Here is an 18,828-nt window from a genome sequence, read left to right as displayed (position 1 = left end):
TTACCGCCCTTTAAATAACAGCGAGCGCACGTGAGCTGTGCTGTCACGGCACGATCCGTGGATCTGCCGTAAATATCTCCGGCTGCTCTCCCCTACTGGCGGCGCCGCTGCGGTGTCTCGGAACACGAGGCGAGTTACGCCGTCTCCGCCGCATACGGCAGGCCGCACCTGTGCGTTTTTATCGAACGGCCGTGGCCCTTGTTTCATTGAGAGCATGTATGCACTTATGTCTGTCACGAAAGTCCTGGAAGTGGCATAATCACCAAATATTTATGGCTGTTTCCTTGTTTCTTTCTGAGACAGGAGCTGGGCTACACAGTAAACTTTGGCACACTGTGGTTAAATGCAATGTCGCAAGATGTCACCAGTGCTCATTTCCATCTATTTGTTGCACTATTACAGCGTTAGCTACAGTGATCTGCTTACACTATGGAATAATTGCTTTGGTATGCTTGTGAAAAGGGAACCATTTCAGGTTTCGCCAGTAGGTTGAGGTAAGCTCAACATAAATAGCAGTTTCATTCTGGTTTGCACGTTCACACTAGAAGCGAGCAATTGCAACATCAGAAATGTAGCTGGCTGTGCACTTTATCTGTATATGTTCTCTGGTCCACTCTTTTCTCGATTTGCTATTTGGTTTAGAGCCGCTTGTTCTTAATTCATTTGTGAATTTTCTGCATGTCCAGGGCTGGATATTTGGAAGATGCTAAAATGTGATTAAAATTTTCATTAGTGGCCATTCAATTTGAAGGCTGATTGGAACAAGCTGTTCATATTGAATATTTGGAAGTTTTAAACATTTATGCATCTCTGCTTAATATTTTTTATTTATGCAAATCTTTAATAGAGTGGAAAATTTTGCTAGTTAGTTTATACTAAGCATAGTCCTAAGTAGTGCTATCTTCATGAAACACAAGAACGAAGTGGCGTAATAAACAAAATGTGTGTGTCTCACTTCTTTGTTCTTGTCTTCTGTCAAGTTAGCGCTACTTCAGACCATGCTTAACAAAGCTTTAGAAATCAGAATAGTATTCCTGCACGTGTTTGTTAAAAGTTGTTACAGATAGAAGCTCATTTATTAAAGGGAGCAGCACCTGTGTGAAAAATGGCCCGAGTGCACTTCCAAATTAGTGTCCTAGATTTTGCTGCGGCTGCTAAGTGATCGGTGGTATATGTGACATTTCATTCCAGGTACAAAAGTACGGTTCATGCTGGGCCCCTCACTGTATGGCAAAAATGTCAAGTTCTTCATAAACGCGCCACTTACATCCGGCGCCACTTATTCAAGGACCCAGTATAATGAAGTGAACTGGTGCCGGGACATCCACAATCCCAACGACGAGACAGCATACTTTGCTGACATCACTTTCATCCTGGCAGGAAGCTTTCATTACTACTTCACATGCAATGACGAGTAAGTCCCGCAGTTATATTTTTATTTACTATCTGTTTATGTCTATTTTGTATACTCTGTTATTGTTTACGTCTATTTTCTATACTCTTATTAACCTCCTATGACACAATTTTTTTGTTTCTCTATTAAAGCTACAGCGAAGCCTCGCTACGACAAAGCTGGTAATTTAAATTATCACTTTAATCTAAGTGTCACGTGATCTCAAACCAGTGCATGCATTTTGCACATGAATACTCGAAGCAGGCAGCTGGATCTGCTTAGTACGAAGAGCTAACCTGCGAAAATTCAAAATCTTGAGGCGGCATAGCGCTGGCTTGGACCTGTGCATCCTCCCTGCCCCTCTAACTATGCAGAGAGAATGGCATAAGTGGTGCCTGCCCACCCGTTGGTGCCTTTCCTGGCCAAACGGGACACAGAGAAATGGAGAACCGATGTCCCGACGTCGTCATATGCATAGTGCAGCGCCTATACAGGTGCCACTGATGGCCGCACAGCAGGCGCTTTGGAAAGTAAACTTGGTATGCAGTAGCAGATGACAATGCATTGCAGCAAGGAGGGCTGAAGTTTGCAGCTGCAATTTCCCTTTCGTTCAGCTTCCACACAGCTATTTCAGTTGTGAAAGCTGCAGGAAAGGCTCAGGCCTCTGTGAGAGCGATCCATGTACACAATATTATCGGAGTATGGGGCAACCCAGTCCGCATACATACCAGGTGCATCCTGCAGACAAGCGCAACAAAGCCGGAGGAAATGGAGCCTGTGTTAGGTAGTTGGCTTTGTTTTGTTGACTAATGTTATGTCTCAATCGTTTATTATTATTTTTTTAAATTCTACCCTTCCTGTAATACTGTTTCTTTACCTTAATAATAGGCACAGGTCGTTGGTGTAGACCTATATCTCGAACGACTCCACATGGCGGGATGCCTGCACACATTGTAGTTATCTCCCTACCACTGAATACACATGACATTGCAGATGAGTGCCATCAAAGTCTCCTCAACAAGAGTAATTGCATATGCTATAGTCAAGGAAGTCGTCAAATGCATGTGTGAATAAAAGTGCGGCTGCACTACCAATGCAATTCTACTGTGTATGTTGGTAAACTGTCCTTCCCACTGCAGTTTTCGCAGTTTGAAATTCCTTTAGTAACGTGTTTGGAAACATATAAAACTAAAGTCATACCAACTTCCGAGCTTTTTTTTTTTTAATGTTATGGGAGAGAGAAGCCACACTTTATATTAAAGGCAGAGCAGTGCCGGCCAAAATGAGTGGGAACTACCAGTAAGGCTGGGTTTAGTCCTTTGTGGCATAGGCATTGCACTCCCATGCCACAAAGGATGAGAAAGGAATCAATTGTGTACAATATGCATGCACAGAAAGGCACTCAGCTGTGAAACAAAGAAAGCACTCTGTGTAGTAAGTCAGCTCACGCAGTTCAAGGCGTAAAGACTTCACAAACATGACCCGAATTTTCAGCAAAAATTGAACTGCCATCCTCACCCTGAGCGACCTGTTTTCAAACACATTTCCCAAGCAACCACAATGTGGAAGTTGTCTTCAAGTGAAAAAAATAAAGCTGTTAATTAAACCCTTTAATGATTCCGTTAGAACACAGCGTGACTTAAGCTGCTTATGAACAAGGTGAGATGAAAACCTCATACTTAAAAAAAAAATCAGCAAGAGTTCAACATGTGTGAAATCACGCATAAAATAGATTTTAAAAAATCACCAACGATTATGATACTCCCTAATGCGAAATTTGAGTGCAGCTATATAAGTGTTTTCATTTTGCAATATATTGAGGCCTTGCACCGATCACCACACCGGCTGGCAGAGTCACAATGTGTGGCGCTATACGGCTTAGACCATTTATGACGTAACTGTTTATAGTGCAGAACTGGCTACAACACAGCCTTTTCTGACTCCCATTTGCCCTCCCATAGAACTCCATATATACATATATCGCTTACAGTGCAGCCGCGTGAGATGAAATACCGGTTATAATGTGGCTTTTGTGGGAAAATTCTGCCGACAAGCGCAGTAGCAAGCATGCTTCTCAATGAAGTGTACCCACTGACAGGAGAGGAGAGCAACGAGGGTGATGCAGAGGAGGAGCATGAGACACAGAGCAAACGAATGAAGGGAAAAAAAGTCGCAGTTTCACCCAAAAGGTTAAGCATTGATTGTGATAACAAATTAATGGCCAGCTATACAAAGTAAGGATAGTAGTTTTATCGGCTGAATGAACTTGTAAACATAGGCATACTAAATAAATTAACAAGCGTGGTGTCACGCACACAAGCCAACATGAGCACATATAACTCGATGGCTATGGACACTCACTGTCAGAACGCTGCAATGAGGAAATGCGGCAGCAGCAGCGAGTGAATTGACCTTTGTGCAGCCACTTGCGTGAACGTGAACTAAGCCATAAAAACACAGCACAGCATGGGCTCTACCCATCACAGATGGCTTTCAAGATACAACAGCCCGATCGGGCCACCCAGAGTAGACCCCTCCCCCCACTCTTTCCCCACCCACCAAAGCCTTTCGCGCGACAGTAGGCAGCGTGCCTCCTCCCCGCAATCTGCCATTGCATGCAAGAGATTGAGCCGTGATCGCTGGCTCACTCTTGCACGCTTTCACTCACACACACAGCTTACGGCACACGGCGACACCTTTATCGCCTCTCAACTTGATATGGAACCTCAATGCGACGCCGATGCTGATGGTAGAAATGTGCCAGGAGTGTCCATATTGCTACCTGTGGACACAGACGAGAGAGGCTATTTACAGGCTACATTCACTGGAGCCAGACAGCCCGGCCGACCATCGCTCGCGCCAAGGGCACAGACCCACTTCATCGTCGTTCTCGCGGCTGCTCGTGTCTTGAGCATCTCTCGATGATATCGTAATACTACCTCTCCTCCCCCCCCCCCCCCCTGTGGCAAAAGTGCCGTCACGGTGCTGTTAAATGTCCAAGGCGCGTGGAGAGTTGTAGGGCTTGAGTCGGGCGACATGGACAATGTCACTGGTTGTCACAGCGGAGGATGTAGTAGGCATGGCTAGAACGATTTCATAAGTGACATCAGTCACTTGGTGGCCACTTGGCGGATATGGGCCTGTGTAACAGGCAAGCAGATTTTCACAAAGGCCAACGTTACGCTATGGTGACCAAAGCAACACGAGGGTGCCGGGCACAAAATGGACATCACGGAGATGGAGGTCATAGGGTTGCTTCTGTTTGTCTTGAGACACTTGTAGACGAGCACGTGCTAGTTGGCGAGCGTGGTCAGCATGGGTGATTGCATCACGGGCATAATCGCTAGTTGAAGCTGTGGTGGACGGAAGCACAGTGTCCAGTGGTAGCGTCGGTTCTCGGCCATACGACCGGTAAAATGAGGAAAACCCAGCAGTTTCGAGACGGGAGGAGTTGTAATGGTAATGTAAGGTAGAGCCAGGTCCCAGTCACGGTGGTCATCTGAAACGTATTTGGATAGCATGTCTGTAAGGGTGCGGTTCAAACGCTCAGTGAGGCCGTTCATTTGAGGGTGGTAGGAGGTGGTAAATTTATGCTGTATTGAGCAGGCACGCATGGTGTCGTCAATGACTTTGGCCAAAAACGTACGGCCACGGTCGGTTAGCGATTGACGCAGAGCACCATGCATGAAAATGATATCATCGGGTGTCTACCAACCGGGAAAACCGGGAATTCTCAGGGATTTTGAGTATCCTGGAAAAAGTCAGGGAAAACTCAGGGAATTTGGGCCTCTATCAGGGGAAATTAGCGGCAATTTTATTGGAAGGGTCGAAAGTCGCGGTAATGCTGGCTCGAGTAACAGAGAGGAATCGTGAAGAATCTACTTTGACGCCGTGTCGTCGGCTGGAGGAGTTGCCAGTGTGCACTCAACGACCGACTCTGCGGATTCCCGATAATTTGGACGGCTTCGCGGCACCGCCACGTAGCCCATAGAGTCAACGTATCAGAACGTGTGAAATTTCGGACGCAAGAACCCTTCGCCGTGCGATTTTCCGGACGTTTTGCCGTGACCGCAGGTCCGAAACGGCAATAATCAAAGGCACCACCGCTGCCGTTTTGATTAATTCGCCACCTCGAACCGGCACTCTCGCACGCAGATCCGCTGGCAGCCGTTGCCACCACTGCGGCAGCGCTAGGCCTAGCTGCTTCGACGTTCGCTATGAAGCTTCTTGCCGTTGGGTGCCGAGTTTTTTATTAAAAGAATTAGCTGCTGTCAGCAATGGCACGGACGCCGCTTTTGTGGTCCTCGCGATTGGCTTAGAAACTTAGAAAACACGGTGCGTTGCATAATGTCGGTTCCCGAAAGTCAGCTTCGCCTCTGTACAGAAATGTTACATGGTGAAGCATACGCAAAAGTATTGCAGTGAAGCATAACAAGCGTGGGAAGGGGCTATTGCCACGGAAAACACTATGTATTCCTTAATTGTACGCACGTGCACCCGGTATTTCCTGTCACAGTACGAGCGCCGATATGTCTAATATGTGTACCGACAGGCCTTCAGAGCGTTTTCGAACGTGCCTGTGGCGGTTTGAGCCCCTAAGGGCAGTAAATGACACGCATTAATTTTTTTCCAACTGGCCGATTTTTCGAACGTTTTCGCGACCCCTAGGGAGTTCTAAAAACCGGCCGTGGACTGTGCAACTGACCAAGATGCTTCAACTGGTCCTTGGGGCGAACGAGTGGCAGGAGGAGGACAAGAACAGAAATGATGTACGCATTGAGGAATAAACGGGAAAGGAAGCTTGCTTCCACCGTTTTGAAGGAGCTTGAGCTCAAAAAACAAAGTTTTGGCTGATGCCGAGATGCAGGTGTCCCGCATCCAAACCAAAATAAACTCTTTAAAGCAGTGAAACACAACACTCAGGCGTCGTGCGCGGGCTGAGAGTATGTCAGGACAGTTGAGGTTTACTTACGAGCGGTTGAGAGAGAATCTCAATTGTGACAGAGTTCGGGCCTCATAAGCACTGAGCTTGCTATCAGTTGATAGAAATAGCTCATATTCGAATATATTTGCTTCTATGTGCATCTCCTTTTAACGCGATAGCGTTAAGGAGCTCGTGTCGCAGAAAAGCCGGTGTCGTCGGCGTCGGCGTCGGTGTCGGCGTCGGTGTCGGTGTCGGCGTCGGCGTCCGCGGCGTTGGCCGTGAGCGATAAATCAAGGCAGGCACTTCATAAATAAAAAGCAACTTCCAAGATGGGCTGGGTGGGAATCGAACCAGGGTCTCCGGAGTGTGAGACGGAGACGTTACCACTGAGCCACGAGTTCGATGCTTCAAAGCGGTACAAAAGCGCCTCTAGTGAACGCGGTGTTGCCTTAGAAACGAGCTGTTTCTAAGGCTCAGGCGTGCGTCGCTTGCTCAGGCGCACATTTCGTTGTCGCGCCGAACGCTGCGTTGCTCGACGCTCACCGCGTCCGATGCGGGGCGCGTAGTCGCTGCGCCGTAGCCCATTGTCTTACACCCCTTGGCGGGTCGACGGGAACGCTGTCGCGTTCCACTCTTGAAGGCGAAGCTTAAGCGTCCTCCAATTTTTTATTCGTATCTGTGAATGTCCAACTTATTTGCAATTTTCTTCGAAGACACTTTATTTGCTGTGCATTTTACTAACCCCTGCCTTCTATTCTCTTTTTGAATAACATAAACACTACTCCTTAGTATTCAAATTGGATTAAGTCGCTTTTTAATTTTTTTCATGTGCTTACTCGAGAGTGACAGCATCAGGTGATATGGTTTCAGCCCGTCTTGACATAAAACATAGTTCTGCATCACTCAGGGAAATGGGCAAAGGCACTCAGGGAAAACCTGGAAAACTCAGGGACTTTAGAAATGTCAACTTGGTAGACACCCTGATCATGTAAGAGGAAGTCCGCAATATCAGTTGTGCAACTGGTCGGAAGAGCGCGGGTTACGGCGTAGCGGGTCGCGTAGTACGCCGCGACTGCAACCCTCTTGTTTCCTGATGTAGATTGCGGAAATGGGCTGAGAAGGTCGAAGCCAACATGATAGAAGGGCTCGGCAGGGATGTCGAGCGGCTGCAACTAACCAGCAGAAAGCTGGGAAGGCTTCTTGCGTCATTGGCAAAGTTCACAAGCAGCGACGTCCGTTCGTACAGAACGGGCAAGGCCTGGCCAGAAAAAATGGCGACGTACACAATCATAGGTTCGTGGTACGCCGAGGTGTCCTGCCATTGGTGCGTCGTGAAGCTCTTCTAAAACGGTTGAGCGGAGGTGTTTAGGTATTACAAGTAGGAACTCGGAGCCGTCCGGATGAAGGTTACGACGGTACAGAGTACCGTCGCAGAGGATGAAGAGGTGTAGAGTAGCATCAGCCGGAGAGAGTTCAAAACGGTCGATGAGTGCTCTGATGTAGACGTTCCTATGTTGCTCGTCGGCGAAATGAAGCAGCTATGATACAGAGAATATGCAAGCAGCACTGGCAATATTGGAGGAGTCAGCATCGTCAACAGGGTAACGTGACAAGCTGTCAGCGTCTTGGTGCAGGCGGCCAGACTTGTACGCCATGGAATATGAAAATTCTTGTAACCTCAAAGCCCATTGACCAAGCAGGCCTGTACCCCGCACCTCCACCAGAATGTTACGTGTGAAAAGACACAGATGAGAGAGGCTATTTACAGGTTATTTTCACTGGAGCCAGACAGCCCGGCCAACCTTTGCTCGTGCCTAGGGCACAGACCCACTTCGTAGTTCTCGTGGCAGCTTGTCTCTTGAGTATCTCTCGATGATATCATAATAATATAATTGCTATCGCAATAAAGAAAAAATTGTGGCGGCAGCGTGATGCGGGTGTGCGGTGGTTGCCTAGGCTACAGAGAAGCCTTTTGCTTGGCTGCTTATCAGCGGTGCGCTTTGGACTGAACGCGGCTTCAGTTTCTATGCACCCGTTGCGGTGCGCATTGTGAAGTGTAGCTATCGCATGTGCGATGCTGTCACTTTAAGCACTGTTCCGCAAATTTAGTTTAGAGCTATTAGGCTTTATATGCACTTGTGATCTTCCGCCATTTGTACCAGTGTGCGCAAATACAAACTTGGTAGGCATTCATAGTAGTTGCTGCGGCTGATTGCCAGAGTAACCAAACTCCACTTTATACACGTAGCTCCCACTTCAGCCCGTGCACATGATTGCATGCATAGTCTCTATGTAATCTACAGGTGTTAACAGTTAAAGGGTGAGCTTCCTGCGACGGCATGCCACCTGACACCCCGCCAGCTCGGCCTATCCAGTGCACCTCGTAGGTGATGAAAGTTGTGGTTTGGTGCCAAGTAAACGAAATGTGTCGCAATGGCTGTACAACGCATGGAAAGAGGAGAGACCACCTTGATAATGAAAGTGAGGGTATGGGTAACACTCGAATGGCGGCAACTTGGTCCGCGGTCACCATGTTTTCGACACCATGCATACACCAGTCGGCCAGAGAAATCGGATTAGACACTGTACTGCGCCTGAAATTTCGGTCACCATTTTTAAAATAAATTATCATTACTTTGTCTGCTTCACGCGAAGACCGCAGGTTCTTGGACATTTATCTTTCAACGTTCGTTAATTTAAACAAATGCAAAACTCCCGTTCGCATGCTTCGATTCTTGGATATGCGCTGGTACTTGGTCTACATGTTTTGCATATGTGCAGGCCTTAAATTGTTGTTTTGGTTATAGTGTGGTATTGCTTATAGTGCAGATATTCGCGACTCCAGTGACTTGCGTTATAAGCGGTCTATACTGTATATAGGCCTGCCACACAGTTCCCACTTCCCTGCAACCGCAGCTTATGCAACCATAATCTTTGTTGGGAAATACTTGTGGTGAACGCTATGCATGAAGGCGGGCTTTCTGCTTCCTTTTTACTTTCCCCTGCATGGCTGGTACCGCGGATGCGCGTACGTGAGCGCCATATGGTGGTGCTTCAAGGTGACTTTCTCCACTTTCCTTCTCATGCTTCCTCTGAACCCTCCTCCTCTGCTTTCCTCCTCGCACTCTCGTTGCTCTCATCGTATTTCATTGCTGTGCTCTGCACTTGCTCTTTCATCTTTCGCCATGTTTGTTTGCTTGGTTACGCCGCCGAGGCAAGCCGATGCTCAACACAGGAATCAGCACCTAGGAGCTGCGCCCTAACATTACGAACTGCGCGACAGCTGGTGCAACAATTTAGGGGGCCACATAAAACCAAAAAATCAATCCTTGCAACTCCAAGGAGCTTTAACACACTACATGATGCACTCACACAGTCGCGCATCCTAGCTAGTGCAACACGGTAAAGAATTGGCAAACAGTAGAAGTGGCAAGCGGCATTGAGAGCCTAAGTGAAATACCTTTAACCCACATGGTGCACTCAGGACAAACTGAACGAAAGCATAAATAGGCCATGATCAAGTTTGCCGCTTAGCCGTGTAAACATGATTGAGTGCAGGAAACACCGAGATGACAGAAAGAAAGTGTGGGAACAAGAAATTTCCTAACCAATGGCAGGGATTTATCGCTCCCCACAAGGACGCATGAGCGGTGGCAATGGCAGGGATTTATTGCTGCCGTTGCTGCCGCTCATGCGTCCTTATGGGGAGCGATTAGAACAGTCGATGGCAAACTTTTGTAGGTATTTGAGCACCCCAATGCACAACAATTGTTCTTTGACATGCCTCGAAGCTTTGGCCATGGCACGCATGCGACGAGTGTTGATTACTTTGCTCTGAAAACTTGAACCAAACAGAGAAGCATCAGCAACAATCCTGAAAACTATGGTGGACTGCTGCCTCCTTTCCTGAGTGCACTTAGCAAAGCTACCACCAGTGGTGTGTCTGTCGGTGTGCACTATGTGTATAGCTTTGATTCACAGCTTTGGGTTAAGATGATGTGTGATGCCTGCTGCCTACATGTAGCCTTTGAGATTGTCTAATTGCGCACTTTGAGTCAATCTCAAAGGTCACGGGGAAGCGACATGGGAGGACTGCACTTGAATCACGCCAGTTCGCTTCCCGCTTTCATCGTTCCGCTGCACGCATGTGTTATGGTAGTCTCTGCGCCAGTGGGAGTGCATGGCACGCAATATTGAGATTTAGGCTCGTTCAGCTTCAGCAGCTTTGGTTTACTCTAGGCTTTAGCGAGTGTCTTGCATTCATCGCATTGTTGTGTACATGCACCTTGGTAGTCATTGCTCCATTGTGGATTCACATTGTGCGCTATCAAGATACCGACACTTTAGCACTCTAGGCCTCTTTAACTTCAGCAGCTTTGGCGAGTGTCTGAGGTGCTGCACGCGCGCTGTTGTTTCAATGTGTGGGCCATTCTGCAGAGAAATCTTTCAGTGGTTCAATTGGACATTTATGGTTTCCTGTGCAAGCTTTACAGCGAGAGCGTTCTGGAAAGGGTGCTTATCGCCTATGATGCTAACAAGGGCTACAGCATCAGAATTCGTACACCTCCTTGAAATCCTTAAAAACCCTTGCATTTGGAAAATGAAATTCAAGGGCCCCTAAAACTCGTTGAAAATAAATGCGCTCCCCGATTTAATTGAAAACTGGGGTTGGGGGCGACATCTGAGCATTTGGTCGACATCAGCACTATGCTGTAGACATTAGCTATAGAAAACTGATACTATATATCCTCTTTTGAGAGTTTCACTTGGCAGTTGCAGTCTGGCATGTCCACAGCCTCTGATGACAGGTTTGTTTAAATTGCCATTGCCATCATAGTGCTAGACAAAGCCAGATCAAATGACCAAGCCAAATCAAGCAACCGAGCCATACCACCATTTTTGTTGTTTTGCTGGTTGGTTTACATTGCAGCCATCATGGCTCCGTTTTTGATGCCTGGACTCTAGAAATGCCTGGAGGACAGTAAGTTTCAGCCATTGGCTTTACCGGGACGAGTATCTTTAGATGAAGCCGGACACTCCTAACCATCATCGAGCGAAGTGTGTGATGTGCCACAAGTCAATTGGAGACCATTACTGTGGGAAAGTCAAGTTTGAAGTCGGTTGAAAAGCTTAGAGTGTGTTTCTGTAATCAAGTGATCGCTTAGCTGTAAAAAATTGCAGCTAAGAAGGAGATCTGAATATTTTTTAGTTTATCTGTATGACTGAAGTTAATTTGACCTCCAAAAGCTGTGTTGAATATGTCAATTCTAATCGACCAACGTACGGGCAGACTGACCAACTGACCATACAAGGTAGCAGCAAAATACAGAAGTTGAAAAAAAAAAATGAACTAGGCTTAAACAAGAACGGTGTTTCAGTAATGTGGATAAAAATGCAGTAAATGTAGAGAGATGTAGAGCACTGCTCAATAACAGTGATGAGTGTCCTGCTTTACCAATGCAATGAATTGTCAAATTTTTTTTGTTGTGTGCCATGAAGAAAGCCCACGAAAAAAAATTGCATCACTGTGTGCTTGTGCCTGTGCCCTAGAACAAATAGGTACTTCTTAATTTTTACTATTTTATTGTAAAGTGCCTGATTTTTAGCACTCATTTATGGTTGTTGTATTGACACGAATGTTTGATAATTTTTTGTTTGCATATAGTTTGGGTAAAACCAATTCCAAAAAAGACGAATATAGTCACTGAGTGATTCCAGCTTGTCATATAGCCTTGCCATGCTATATGACATGCTGTATGTGTGGGTTATATTGTCACACTATTCAATCACTTAAGTTGCTCATACCAGGTTTTACATCCTTGACAAAATTATTCCTCAGAATTTTAAGAATGGCAGCCCACAAACAGATGCCATGAAGCATAACACTGACAGTGCATGCCTTTTACTTTAAATCTTCTCAAGCTATTAAATATTAAAAATGCAAAGCAATATCAAGGCTCAAACCTGAAATTAATGTAATTTTACTGGTGTGGCAGGTTGTAGTATCTCTGGGATCGGCCCATGAAAGAGGTTTGAAACATACTAGATACAAAAAAGTGGTGGTAAAGTTGCTAAGAAAGATGGTGTCCTTAATTAATAAACCTAAATGAAATTGTCCAGCGGTGGGATTCAAACAGAGGACCCCTAGCACAACAGTTCGATCCTCTGACCATTAGGCCATGGGCGTATGCCTCAGTAAATGAAACATAACATCCCTAAATATTTAATGCGGGCAAGCCAGTGCAATGAGACACATGGCGCCTTTTATGAACACCCAGTGCGATTTTTAACCACCATCAATAATTACACATAAAGATACTGAATCCTTTAGTTTTAGTATATTTTCGGAAGAACATTACTCACATTAACAATACGATTTCCCTTTGTGTCAGAATTTTAATGCTAGGTGGCAAAAGGTGTCTAGGCTTGTTCATCATTTCAATCGCAGAGACTGGCACACAGACGCTGTATTCCTCAGTTAGACAACTTTGCTTGCTAGAACGAATTGTTAAACAGGCTAGCAGACTATGCAGACCCTGTCGGCTTTTGACATCATTTTACCGCATGTAATAGCCAACATACGGTAGTTAGAATAGTACCTGTCAATGCATGGTTTCCGCAGCAAAGCACCATGTCCCTCACATGGTGCAAACATGCCTCTGCATGTTGTCACAATGCTGGCTGAGCAGCTCCCTTGAAATGCTAATTGCAGTGATGCCAGATGGGCCCGCATACTTGCAAATACCACTTCATTTAGTTACCGAAACAATGTTCTGTTGAGTGTGCAATGCACTCTGCAACTCAATGTCAAAAGCGCCCAGATGTGGCGCTGCTGGAACAGATGGCCGAGGCTAAGTGACAGCGTTAACAAAACCCTACAGTTGAAAAGCACGAAGCGGATGCACATGTCAGGCCTGCCATGAGCATGCCGCAGTACGTGAATGTGAGGTGAGCACAAGGCGACAATGTTGACAAGGTCCTGTAGTTCTAACCGACGCTGCTCACGGTCATCGAGTTTTCTCTGTTCTTGTGTCTACGTATGCCATACCACGAGTGTTTACTTAGTTTATGTTTACTGCAATTCATACTGCCACTACAGCTCTGAGCCTTTCACTTCATGTAATATTCTAACGTGTTGCTATCACATTCATTGCTTCGCACTTGTAGTGAAACATTGATTTTTGTTTCTCATTCGGTTACACAGTGCATGCACGTTGTGAACTACGCTTATTGCTTGAAAGATCTTCCTAGGACAGGCTGAAAATAGGAATTTTGAACAGGAGGCAACTTGTGTTCAACTGTCCCCTAAGCTCTGCCTAGACAGACGCTGCCACTAAAGGGGTTGCTATTGGGCTTACCATACGGGTCAGGTGCATGCATGCTGACTCCTCAAGGTTGAATTATCTGGCGAAGGCCAATTTTAGGATCTAAATAATGAATGTTTGGGCCAATAGAAATGCATGAGTGCCATCCGGGACCTTCGATTGAGATCGAATTAACTGAAAAATCAAATTGGCTGGAATTGCATTAACGGAAGTTTACTGTATAAATTATTGTGTTCATTCAGGTTTTCTCTGCCTAGTGTCTCTGAATGTCTCAAGCCTCTCTCTAATATGACACGCATACATCATTGAGACAAAGGCGTAAATGGTTAGTTCCATGTGTAAGGACAAACTGCTGCAAACAGAGTCTACAGTATATATTGCCTACAATGTCAGATAAATATAATGCTTGCCATAGTGTTTAGAATTTGACTCCCACTTTCATTAAGTTATATTTTATGAAAATTATCAACTAATACTTTTTAAAATCCCTGGTTTGTTTACATTTTTCTTGTGCACAAGTTTGTTGATCCTTTATTCCCCAAGGTTTCACATTACATATTGTGTCTTTTTGAAAAGTTATTTCGTCATTTGCTGCTGATATAAATTGGGCCTGCATGTTGGCCCTGCATGGTGTATGCTTGTGCTTGTTTTCTGGGGCCCAGATGTCCTCAAGCTGCTGTTTTGTAGCTTTTTGCCTGTAGTCCATTCTATAATTGACTAAGACAAATAGACTGTTCTTTAATTAATTCATTCATTGGCTGGGAAGTAGCTAATGATTCGCACCTCATTATTAGCTAAGTAGCTAATAATGAGGTGCGAACTTCTTCAAAATGGTTTAATTGCTCCCTGGGTGGCTGTGGTACATCATTCTATGCATTTTACGCAGCCAGGAGAATCCCCTTGGCTTTGAGCAGTCTCATGGCATATATGGTGATTGTTGTGAACAAACATACATACACATTCTGCCAATCTTGTAACCCATAACTGGTGTTCACAGATGGTTGTTCACCTATGCAGTCCTGACTTGATGACTTTGTTTGAAGGTTAATCAGCCACATTTATTTGGCTAAGGTGTGCTGAATTCAAACTTCAGCCACATTTGTCACTGGCCGCACAATGTGTGTCTAAGAACAAAGATCTGTTGTGATCTGCGCAGGTGTGAACATGCAGGTTCAGGATACTTTCTCATTGATCCTGTGCTTCGGCATGGCAAGGATGGAGAGGTCCTGCCATTGGACTGTGTCCAGTGCCAGACAGTACTGACCAAGTGCCTGGGACCCTTCGATGGCTGGAAGGAGAAGCTGGAAGTGAGCCGCGAGAGTGGCTACAACTTTGTCCATTTCACGCCCATTCAGGAGTTGGGGGACTCCTTATCGTGCTATTCTCTCCGCAATCACCGCAGGCTAAACCCCATGTTCAGTACGCCAGATCGCACATATGACATGAAGGATATGGAAGAGCTGGTCAACATGATGTGTGATGAATGGAAAGTGAGTACTTGCACAAATTATGACGGCATGTACCATAATTTACATAAGAGATGGAGCGGCAGGGAGAAGCACTCAAATAAGATTGATGGTTCTGAGTCTCTCAGCACATATGATTTGCATTTTTAATGGGTTAGCATTCTTCAGGTACTTCATGCACTTTATGGGTGGTGTCTGTCTGCCTGTCTGTCTGTCTGTCCGTCCGTCCGTCCGTCAGTCCGTCCACCTGTGTGTACATGTATGTGTGTGTATGTAAATTATGTTATGTTTGTATCTAACCATTTTCCCGCCTACCTGGCTCATTGGGTAGTCAGTGGTTGAATGGTTAGCGTATCAGGCTGCTGTGCTGACGTAGCAGGGTTTGAAACCAACCATCGGATCAACTTGGGTCACTGAGTATGTGCCATTGTGTACTTACGTGCCGCGGTTCAACGAAGCTTTCTCATGCTGACATGAGCCACTGTAGACGCGGGACTGGGTAGGCATTGTTGTTCGAAGAAACCCTCTTACGCCAACTTGGAGTTCTGGGTATGTGCCACTCGGTTTGTACTGGTCTTTGATGCTAACTAGGCTCACTGGGTATGCGCTTGTAGGTGTGTGCCACTCTTCAATGAATGCCTTTGACACCAATTTGCGTAACTAGGTGTGTGCCCCTGGGAATGTGCCACTCTACAGTGACAAATAAGATGCCTTAAGCTTCTCCGATGCTGAGCTGAATCGAACCAACATCAAAGGGGTTCCTTATGCACAGCAAGCTGATGCATTGGGCACAAGTGCTCTGGGTACGTGCCGCTCTTCAATGTCACCAACTTGGGGCACTGTGTATGTGCCACTCAGCACGTGGAAAGCAAGGAAACGATTTTCTGCACTTGCAGGCACCAGCGCACCACACTTCCTGTCTTGGAGCCCACGCACTGACTTCTCGGCAGTGCGTGGCCTCCAATTGCTTCCAAAGTTTTTATGCAATTTCTGTGTAAAAATAATAAAAGCTAGAGGCTTAGAACTTTACAGAATTGTGGAGTAGTCCTTCTCGATGCTTGTGGCAGTTTCAATATGTCTGAAAAGCAATTTGGAAGCGTTCTCTTGAGCTTTGAGTAAACTGAAGTAATGTATCGGAACACACAGCAAGAAAGAAGCACATATCAGAGCCAGAAGCACAGTGGAGAAGCAGGAGTGAACCTGACACCATGCGAAAGTTTGAAGGCGCTTCTGTAGTGGCTTATGGAGTGGTGTGTTGTATGATGTTATGTTCCACTATATATCAAGGCATGCTCTTGACAGGCTCTCTTGTATAGAAGTATAAACAGAAAGAGCAAAATGGCAGTGTCTTGTGTGTATGTGTGGCGTGGAAGTTTGCCGTGTGTTTGGAGAAATAGTGGACAGCTGGTGGGAGTGTCAATAACAGTTGATGTGCAGTTACTAAAAATTGAACAATTCTGCTAGGGGTCCATAGGAGCTCCTAGGGCTTTTTTGTGTATGTTGAAACTGAACAAATCTTTTTTGCCACCCCTGTCCTGCAGCCACTATGTTGGTGAATTGTCAAGATGGATAATGATTGTCCGGTTTAGGATTGGTTCCTTTTGTAGTTTGTTCTTTATTTTTTGTTTTTCATTTTCTTCCACTGCTGCATCTTGTCAAGTTATTCTTTAAAGGGTCCCTCTACAAATTTGGCACTTTTAAACAGACAAGTACAGTGTATAGAATGCATGCTTATGATAGTGACTGCAAAGTATTTACACTGCTGCCCACTGCAAGAACAGCTGTAATTTCGAACCAAACACCGCACGCCTTTCTCAAAGGAGCCACGCTCCCAGCCACGCTCCCAGCCGGAGAGTCGATGTCGGACACACAAGTGCGCCTACGTAATTTGCATTGCTGAAACGACACTCGCTGTGACTCGTGACTTTGAGAATTATTTAAGGTTACAGCAGTTATTTGTTTGTTCTTCTGCCTTACTAGACAGTTTAAGAGAAATTATAAAACCTACAATGCAAGTGTCTGCGAATGTTTGTTGTTCTACTCTCTGCCCTAGTAAGAGGGACATACCTCCACTTCATCTGCTTGTTCTGATGTTGCACAGTCATGCACGCAGAAAACAAAATGATCTACTATGTTCTACTGGGTTCCAGTGTCCAATTGTGCTCTTTGATCTGCTTGTGTTTGCCTAAGTTCTTGTCTGGCACTGACTTATACACCGCTAGTCAGGTGTTCTCATGTACAGCGCGCAAGATTAAGCGCTGCGCAAAATGAGATGAATGAAACAGTTCGCATGCGAGACCGTCATTGAAAGCAGCACAAACACAAGAGAGAAAAGAAAAAAAGGTGGAGCCTGTGATGTATCCATCATGTGATCCTTCGGCACCGGTACAGCAGAACACAGGCAAGGAATTGTGTTTGCCGAGCCTAGATGGCAAGTGGAGAGAGCGTCTATGTTGACAGTGAAGCTTGCCTCCTGAAATCATGGTTTTTTTGCACTCTAAATATTTCTATCTCTGCTATTAATGAACCAATTTGAAAAGTTCTGGTGGTAGAATGCTCCCTAGAGGGCACATAACTTCCAGCATATAACTAAAATTTGCTGTGTGGTCTGGTGAGGGGCCCTTTAAAAAATCTGTGCACTTTTATGTACAGGCTATAGAAAAGTTGTTACATTTATTATCTTTTTTTTACATATGATACTGTCTCTAAGTGGAGACATTGCATGAGTGCTTACAGAATTTTAAGACAAAGCAATAAAAGAAAAGTAACATAAAGCATAGTTTCTGACCTCTTTCAGAAATTGATAATCATAGTGCACTGAACTCTCATTAAGGTGACCTCAGTTAAGCCAAATTCTCGCATATAAAGAACAACATGAGAATGTTTGTTTGGTTTGCCAAAGACTCAGCGAAAAAAAAAAAAAATCCACTTAAGACAAACTGCCTCAGACATGCTTTTCAGTTAAGAAACACATTCGGAGTGACTGCCACCGCTACTGATCCTGGAGACTTGGGCGCCTCGATGCGCCGCGCCCGGGCCGCACGCATCCAAGCACCCTACTGGAGGCCTGCGGCGCACATTGCCTGTGGACAGAGGCAAAATCAAGAGGAGGAAACATAAAGAGATAGTGACATTTCACTTCGCGAATGCGGGTAACATGCAAGCGTATGGGTGCTATAGCGCATGCGGAGCTATTGGCCCTCAGTGCGCCTAGACTGTCCGCATCGCAGATCATATTCAAGACAGGGCTCATGCGGCTGCACCATACGCAGCAGCTGCCGAAGTAGAACGCCTCTTTCATTCGCTTACTAACTAAATTGACAAGCATGGTGTCTGTGCGCACATGCAAACATGAGCACATCACACTCGTTGACCACGGACGCTCACTGTCAAAATGCTGGCGTAAGGAATAGCGGCAGCAGCAATGAGCGAAGTGACTTTCGCGATGTCTATTGCTTCAACGCAAACTAAAGCTTGTGGTGTGCAATCTAAAGCTTGTGCCTCAGAATTCAGACGCTGTGATGGGCTGAAAAAATACAATGACCAGCTGGTTCTGGAGATCATTGAGGCAGTCGAGATTGCCAGACTTCGTGACCAATGTGTTAGCACGCTGTCCTTGTTACTAATAAAAAAAGAACTTGAGCTTTTGCATGTACAATCATTATCTTGAGTGCGAAAAAGTGAGTGTTTCACATGATGTGGATTGACATATCCGTGACA

The 18,828-nt window shown here is 45.6% G+C and overlaps 1 protein-coding gene across 3 annotated transcripts in view; it reads left to right on the top strand.

Moving 5' to 3' along the window:
- LOC142559762 (glycogen debranching enzyme) overlaps positions 1-18,828 on the top strand; it is a 152,236-nt gene that overhangs the window by 19,290 nt on the left and 114,118 nt on the right. For all 3 annotated transcript variants that reach the window (XM_075671390.1, XM_075671391.1, XM_075671392.1), the window contains 2 exons: positions 1,192-1,414; positions 14,799-15,132. In XM_075671390.1, coding sequence (XP_075527505.1) covers positions 1,192-1,414; positions 14,799-15,132 — 557 coding nt within the window. The remainder of the gene's footprint in view (positions 1-1,191; positions 1,415-14,798; positions 15,133-18,828) is intronic.

The sequence above is a fragment of the Dermacentor variabilis genome, chromosome 10 (genome assembly GCF_050947875.1).
Source record: "Dermacentor variabilis isolate Ectoservices chromosome 10, ASM5094787v1, whole genome shotgun sequence".
NCBI lineage: Eukaryota > Metazoa > Arthropoda > Arachnida > Ixodida > Ixodidae > Dermacentor > Dermacentor variabilis.
The sequence above is the reverse complement of the archived record's forward strand: the minus strand, read 5'-3'. Positions and strand labels throughout refer to the sequence as shown.